This window comes from Phragmites australis, chromosome 17, assembly GCF_958298935.1.
Source record: "Phragmites australis chromosome 17, lpPhrAust1.1, whole genome shotgun sequence".
NCBI lineage: Eukaryota > Viridiplantae > Streptophyta > Magnoliopsida > Poales > Poaceae > Phragmites > Phragmites australis.
Genome location: NC_084937.1, coordinates 13,328,938 through 13,336,998, shown reverse-complemented (window position 1 = coordinate 13,336,998; position 8,061 = coordinate 13,328,938). Strand labels below are relative to the sequence as shown.

Genomic DNA, 8,061 nt, shown 5'->3' with positions numbered 1-8,061 from the left:
TGTGGGAAAAATGTTATGAGCCATGCACATTAGTGTGCTGCATGCACATTGAAAGCTCAATAAGTTTTATCACAAGGAACACACCTATTGGAAAACAAAGAAACTAAACTTGAAAATGCAGAACATCTTGAACTATTGCCCGAGTCCGAGTGGACTCGGCTCGGGCTGATTTTTTTGCCCGGTTTTACAAGTTTAGGGGTGTTGGTTATCCGACTTTGGAATTTAGGGGAAAATTATACTCGGGCAATAGTTCAGAGGTAATAGACTTTTTTGTCAGGAAAAAAAAACAGAAGAACCTCAGTTGTCCTGCCTCACTACAAAATAGAAGCCCATGTAATAGGCAGTGTTGGGCCCATTTTTGGCGTCGGGCATAACCGTTGGGCCCATTTTCCGGCACAACAGGGCAGCCCAAAGCTCGGAACCGGACCTCAAAGCATCCCCTCGGCTCACCTCACACCATCGTCCTCTTCTCCGCCAGCGCTTGTCGTCCACGCCGTTGAACCCGCCGCCGGCCACCGAAGCACGCACGCAGCAAGCCACCACCACGAAGAGACCCTCCGCTCGTGCTCGTCTGTAGTCGTCGTCTTCTTCCTCCTATTGCCGTTGCAACAAATTGGGTTGGCGTGGAGTGGAGATCCGTCTGGAGTTTGGGGTTGATTTCTTCTGCTGCCGGTAAGGAACCCTAACTCGCTCGGACGGATTCCCTTGTTACAGGTGTTAGCCTTGTTCTGGGGATCTTTCGACTTCTGTGAGCAACCAAATCCAAATATTTCCCCTTCGTCTCCATTAGTCAATAGCTGATTTCTTTCATCCACGGTTCTTGTTCGGTTCGATTAGGCAGCTGTTCTCTTCAGCGCGCTGGAAATCAATCACTTGCTCTCAGTTGACGCCCCTGTTCAGAGTTTAGACTCACCATGGCTCATCAGAAGCGTGAGGCCAGCTCCACCGGTGAAGATTGGGCATCCAAGCGCCCCAGAGGTGCCGACACTGCTACTGAAACGGAGCGCAGCGGAGAGGCCGGTGCTTCTCAAGAAACAAATGGTGAAATGAGAGGCACCTGCCAAAAGGAAACCGGAGAGCTGGCGGACAAATGTGTTGCGGGTGAGAAAGCTGCCACGAACTCGAAGGTTTCAGGTGAGCAAGAGAAGGTATTGACTGGCATCGAAGCTGATGCTGCGGAAGACAAGGGTTGCAGGCACACTATGGAGGACGCCTGGGTGGTGCTGCCCGATGCTGCCTTGGAAACTCCAGGAAACCTGAGGTGATCGTCTTTTTTCTGTTTGTATGAAGTACTTGCTTTCAGTGAGTGTAGTTTAATGCGTGTGCCTTGATGCAGATGTGCCCATTTTGCGATATATGATGGGCATGGTGGCCGCTTGGCCGCAGAGTATGCACAGAAGCATTTGCATCAGAATGTCATCGCTGCAGGATTACCACGTGAGTTGGTCTGTTTACATTATCTGCTTCTTTTCAGTGTTTTCATTAATCATTATGTTGTTTTTATTCTGTCTCCAGTTGCACTTATGGGTGGATTTTCTGATCCTTTGCTGAGTTTCCATTGCTTATAAACACAAAGCTTGCCATGCTAGCTTCATGTTATGTTTGCACACTTTGCGGTTTCGTTTTTAGATTCAGTAGTAAAAAAAATATATATATATATGGAAGATTCTGTTGTCAGTCAGTTACCTAATATTGATTAATTGTTTTGCAGATGGACGTTAAAGCTGCAAAGAAGGCCATTATTGAAGGTATCGAGTTCATGGGATTTAATTTACTTGCCCTTTGCTGGTCTAGACACTGTACTAGCATCAGGCTAGTGAGCGACAAGATTCACCTTCTACTGTATTCATCATCTTACTTTACAAGTTTACATATAGAGTCACACACATTTTCAGTGTTACATTTTGCAAAGAAATGGGTTGATTCTCTATCACTATTCTTTGATCCTTTCATACTTCATAATCTATTATCCACATTAGAGGCAAACTTGACCTTAGAAATGTTATATGCTGCTGCAGTGATGAGCTTGTGGTAGAACTGCTAAGTTATTTCTCTAGCTGGCATTCTAGAATATAATGCAGCATTTCTGGAAAATGGCCATGGCGATTTCCATCTTGCACGCTGTGTTCTGGTGGTTTCAAGAGGGACATGATCTAACTCAAAATCTTCTCTTTATACACTTGTTTTCTTGTAAGCATTATGACTGTCTGTAACTTATATGTCTCTCATGTGCATCTTTGTTGCTTTTTGCTCTTCAGTTATTCTTGTTACAATATGAATCTAATTTTTTGCATTGGTAATTGGTAAGTTTCCCTAATGCTTCTGTCTGATTTGCAGGTTTTCGTAGAACGGATGAATCTTTACTGCAAGAAAGTACTAAAGGTAAGATAGTATATAGCTTTGCTTTGCCATGAGAACTTCGATCTAGAATAGTGATTATGGCCAATATCAGCCCAAGGCTTGTATAATGACTAAACACAAAGGTATTGCTGAGGATAACCTTTTGTTGTAAGCTGTGACATATTTCTATAGATCCATACTTTGATGATAAAAGATTGTTTGTAGTGTATTGTTTTGCTGGTGCTATAAACAAAAGGTATATAATGACGCGATGAGTCGATTGCATTGTAGTGAACAGTGAGCTTGAAAATTATAATTATAATGTGGAGGATATACCTCTGTTATGATGACAACTAATAATGCACATTCAGTCATGTCTAGTACTCGTGGCCTAGAAAAATGGTAGTGTCCAAAAACTCTGTTCTGTATATTCTGTCATTTTCCCTTTTGATTACCTCCGTGTTGGGACTAAAGAATCACCATTTTCTTATCATATTTGCAGGAAACTGGCAAGATGGTGCAACAGCTGTATGTGTTTGGATATTGGGACAGACGGTCAGTATGCAGTATCCATAAACAAATTGTTTACTCATAGCTGTTTCACATTAAAGTATGTTGGACCTTGGAATTGTTTTTGTGTGTGTGTGTGTGTGTGTGTGTCTTGTAGTATTGGAATAGATTTTACGAGATTCGTTACTTCTTCTGTGAGTACATATGTTTTTATCTCCATTTTGTTTTTAGTATCCACATGCTTACCTTAAAGTTAGCAATCCACATGCTTACCTTAAAGTTAGTAATCTTTGATGCAATCTGTTATGGATGCACAAATTGGATGTGTCAAATCTCAAAGTGAAATCTGTTTTGTATAATATATTTCTTATTGTCTTAAAAAAAATCCAGGTTGTAGTTGCGAATGCTGGAGATGCTAAAGCAGTATTGGCTCGTTCCACTTCAACTAATGGTGAAGGTGTGGTTGATAAAACCAAAAGTCAACTAAAGGCTATTGTTTTGACAAGAGAACATAAAGCCATCTTTCCACAGGAGCGCTCCCGAATCCAGAAGGTAATTTGTTTTATGCTTTCAATTTTCACTTTTCCTTTCTGGCTTAATTCAGTTTCATAAGGAAATTACAAATATCATTTCTGTTTTTTGTATTGTTATCTCTAGTAGCCAACTCCCTACTTGCTCTAAGGTTGCCAATGTAATTATATTGTATCCATTTTGTGATATCATATTCAATCAAATCTAATTTGATTATGGTAAAATTCATGAACTGAACCTCTCTGTCCTCTGATTGTGTTGATGATACCCTGGTTTCATTATTGATTTTCAAAAGATTGTTTCATGAAAAGTGGGAAATTAGCATTTATGCTTCCATCGTATGCATACCCACCTAACCTATATTCTACCACTCAATTTTATTGCTGTGACTTGTCCTGTAGTACATGCTTTGTAAAGGGTTGGCACCCGCACTTCCTCTATTCTTTTTCTGTGGTCTCATTTGTTCCCTCTATTATGGATTTAATGTTGGTATGTGCTATTAGTTGAACTTTTTAGTTCTGGAAAATAGATTTTGATTTGTATACTGATGTTGATTCACGGTACTTTTAACCTTGTTCTCCAACAAAGGCCGGAGGTTCTGTTGGTCCTAATGGAAGATTACAAGGTCGCATTGAAGTATCAAGAGCTTTTGGTGATCGTCAGTTTAAGAAGGTTTGCTGATGCAAATTTATTTGCTCATAAATTAAGTCTGCTCTTCAATCTATTTATTTGGAAAAGGTATGTTGTTGGGTTATCTAGTTCTATTTGTCAGCATTACTAATGAATGGGGGCACTTTTTTATGCTGAACACAAGTATCTTTGGAGTACAATATATGCCACTGATCACAAGATGTATTTGCTGGCTAAGGATAAAATTCATTGCAGCTATGCACCTTATTGTGTTGATCAATGTCAACCAGTGGTTAAGTGTCCGATTTCTGGATGCAAATATACCCTGACCTTTGCTCTGTGCCTCTGTATGCTACAAATGTAGCTTCAGCTGACTGTTGATGCTATCTACTATTGGGAACACTGCTTCTCAAAACCTTCATAGGCTGTAGTGAGGAACTGAGCTAGTTGGTGGGAGGTGTGGGTGTTCACTATACACCAGCACCACCAAGGTTCGGGTCCTCTTTGGTTCAAATTTGGGTGCCTATTGTCTTCTCCATGCAAAATCACTATACACCAGCACCACCAAGTGCCTATTGTCTAATATTTTTTATAGGTTACAATGGCTAAACACAGTTGGCTATGTAAATTTCTGAAGCTGTATAGTTGTAAATAATTGTGATTGGTTACTAAATTTTGATTTAACTTTTTCTAATGTGCTGCACCTTTGCAGAAAACAATGCACATAAATGAGTTACATGGTTATCACAGGGGAGTTGATGGAAACACAAGAAGTCTTTTACATGGACCTGAAACCCATTGCATTGTTACAATTTTCAGTTATCTATTGCATTGTTACAATTTTCAGTTATCTTTCTGGTAATTGTGGGCATGCACAACTATCAAGAGTTCAAGACTTTGCATTAGCACGAGAGGTCCACTTGTTGACCTATGTGTTTGTTATGTGCAGGGTTACTGTTCATAACCGCGCAGCAAGAAGAGTCCAGAGTCAGTTTAGAAGAGGAAGTCTAGTCGGTTTAGGAGATAAAATCAGTCTGTGTTAGAGATAAGAGTCCTGTTTGGTTTAAATCAATTTTTTTTAGGAGATAAAGATATTATTAGTTAGTTTAAATCAGAATAAGAATGAAAGACAGAGTTTAGAGGTAGAAGTGGGAATTGGGACTTGTAGGCTGGCTGGGATACTCCCTAGCCGGCTTATATATGTGGCATTGAGCCTAGATCAAATCAAACAAAAGGAATTAATCTAGTCTCCCCCAATATTCTAAGTCTCCCCAATCTATGACCTCCCCTAGTAGCCAATGCCTCCCGGCTATTCTCCCGACAGGTGTTTACCTTAGCAGCGTTAGTGTTGGACTGTTGTCCACATGTCCATGCCTGGGCAGTGATGTTAAACTGCACTTTTGGCCAAAAACAAAAGGTTGTTGGCTTCATACTGAATGTGTGTTCTTTGCACATGCTCTTCAAAGGCCCATACTGGACACAGGAAAATGGTGTGATTCAATTTTTTCCCTTCATTGTGCATTTATCAAGTTTACACTTAAAAATAATGCAGGTGGGATTAATTGTAACACCAGATGTCCACTCCTTTGAACTTACAAAGAAAGATCATTTCATCATTCTAGGATGTGATGGCTTATGGGGAGTATGTTCATTTCCCTCCCTTTAATTTGGTTCCAATTATTGTTTCAAATTGCTTCAATCAAACGTTTATGGCAAGTCTGACATTTGTGTTATACCTGCGTACCCAGGTATTCGGACCAAGTGATGCTGTTGAATTTGTTCAGAATCAGTTGAAGGTGCTTTTTCTTTCAATAATCTGTGACTCAAAAGTCTAGATACAGTTGTTTCTTTTCCTCACTATTTACCAGTTAAAAAATTATCTATGCTATGTTGACAACTAGTCAGATTATAATCAGAAAACACTGATTTAGAATCTGTAACCTTATTTAGAGAAATTAAAATTATTAATTCACTTGGGATTAGATGATTACCTGTACGTCGCATATGTTTTGTATGCTGATTATATTGATTAAATTACCAAACCTGAATGCTAAATTTGAACATAGATGAGGGTTGTCTTTTATTTAGGGACTGTTTGATTGGGCTTTTGGTTTTTTGCTATTGACTTTTGCAATAAATTTTTAGTTTTTCAGCACACCAAGAAAGAGAAGCTCATCTTATTTCCTCGTAAACTAGTTTTTCAGCTTTTCAAAAGCCAGCTCATAACTAGGCTATAGAAACCCAGAAAAGCCGAACCAAACAGGCTCTTAATCACAGTTCATTTTCCCCATAATCTGCCTATAGCTTTTCTTTTGCTCTTTCCCCCTATTTTATTGGAATTACAAATATTGCAGGTGACGTCTTCAGCCTCGCTTGCAGTGCGCCGCCTCGTGAAGGAAGCTGTTCGTGAAAGGCGATGCAAGGATAACTGCACTGCTGTTTTGATTGTCTTCAAGCACTAGGGATGTGCCTAATTTCTTTTCGGCAGACTGAAGAAAGAATTTGCTGACTAAGAACGATGTTGTTGTTGACGCTAAATGAACGTGGAGCTCCGGCTGTGTTTGTTTTATGTGACCTATTAAGACACTATCCGTACTTTTATGGAAATAAGACTTAACAAATTGGCATCTCTGAAGTAATGTAGAACTCTGGAAATCATGGTGGCTTGTCTCAACCGGAACCCTGTTTGGAATTTTGTGTGATTCTCAAGCTATTATTTTAAATATAGTACAGCTCTCTCACATTGTTCTGGAAAAAATTGATTTGAGTCACCTTTGTTTTTTTAACGTTAACTAGCCTTTTATACCGCAAAAGGAATAGATACGGATATGCTATATATTTTTTTTATTTATACAGCTTTAAACTAGATCTGACTTTCTTCAAAAAGATTTAAAAAGACTTGCTCATCACTCAAAGTATGTAAATAGCAATAGTATTTCGGTTTCATGGGCTGCCGTCTCAATCTCAGATCAGAGTTTAAATTAATCCTCGATTTCTCTGTCCAAATTGTATATTCTATATGTACGATAGATGCTCATTAGCCTCAAATTCGATGCGGTCAGATTGTTTAATACGGAGAGTTCTTTGACCCTTGCTCAAATAATATTTTCAGCAGTTTTCAACGGGAAATTAGAGCATCATCTCCAGACTCCAAATATTTTTTTTAAAAAAAATTAGAGATCTCACAAGTACTGAGGTCACTGTGATTTGAGGTTGTACCTTGTCGTGAATCTGGGTTTATTAATTAACACTCAAAAGAGTAAATAGTACGTCCTCGAAAAAAAGAAGATTCGGAAGAAAATGAAGTTTTTCTTTCTCTATCTGCTTATGTAAAATGTGCATGTGGAAGTAGCAAATTATATAATCCATTAAAATTTAATTTGCACCCATTTCGCGTCATCGATCTCCAGTGCACAAAATGATGGTGCGAAAAATGTTGAATGCCTGAAACTGGAAAATGCCATTTCGTTGGGTTCATCACACTGCAATTACGTTAACTACTGCCGATAAATGTGGCGTTTTGGACATGACTGAAGACGTCGATGCTAAATCTTGGTGGCAGAAATAAGAAGATAATTATATTTCAAACTAAAGTCCAAAGCGGATGACATATATTTGGGCCAGAGGTAGTAATTAGGCCAAGGAATCATCAAATCAATAACTATACTAATATAAAATATAGCAGTTAGGCAAGAATTTTTCATCTCCGCCTTTTCCCTCGCTATGATCATATTATATATAGGTGCGATTTATAGTACTCTCTGAAATTATGGAGATCACCTTATCACACATTTTTTCGTTCCATCTATTATTCAATCTATCTGATTCCTCCTTTATTAATGCGGTTCCTTAATAAATGTTCATTGCAAACAATGGAAACAATACGCATAATCCTTTCCTCCGACTAGCTTTTCCTTTCCAAAAATTGAAAATTACTATGTATACAAACTTTCATAGTGCAATACTTTTCCATTGAAATTGTCATAGCATATTTGCGTGCTTTGTATGATTTACTTTACATACTCTATTTAGACGTGGACACATGCACGG

General features: G+C 38.8%; 1 protein-coding gene across 2 annotated transcripts; it reads left to right on the top strand.

Moving 5' to 3' along the window:
- The first annotated feature begins 424 nt into the window (after positions 1-424).
- On the top strand, positions 425-6,683 carry LOC133897130 (probable protein phosphatase 2C 67). Of its 2 annotated transcripts, XM_062337713.1 has the most exons (12): positions 425-672; positions 838-1,261; positions 1,337-1,445; positions 1,712-1,748; positions 2,338-2,382; positions 2,843-2,895; positions 3,241-3,402; positions 3,970-4,053; positions 5,564-5,653; positions 5,760-5,807; positions 6,366-6,519; positions 6,570-6,683. In XM_062337713.1, exons 2-11 carry the CDS (start codon positions 915-917, stop codon positions 6,471-6,473), a joined length of 1,083 nt encoding a protein of 360 aa, XP_062193697.1. In that variant the 5' UTR covers positions 425-672; positions 838-914; the 3' UTR covers positions 6,474-6,519; positions 6,570-6,683. The 2 variants fall into 2 exon arrangements, with proteins under 2 accessions (XP_062193697.1, XP_062193696.1); XM_062337712.1 differs by having other exon boundaries at positions 6,366-6,683.
- The last annotated feature ends 1,378 nt before the right edge of the window (positions 6,684-8,061 follow it).

Excerpts from the sequence above, each read along its gene's own strand:
- LOC133897130 (XM_062337713.1), top strand. The coding sequence starts at position 915 with ATGGCTCATCAGAAGCGTGAGGCCAGCTCCACCGGTGAAGATTGGGCA. Across the intron at positions 5,654-5,759 it reads GATGTGATGGCTTATGGGGA|GTATTCGGACCAAGTGATGC; the intron begins GTATGTTCATTT and ends CTGCGTACCCAG. Across the intron at positions 5,808-6,365 it reads TTGTTCAGAATCAGTTGAAG|GTGACGTCTTCAGCCTCGCT; the intron begins GTGCTTTTTCTT and ends CAAATATTGCAG.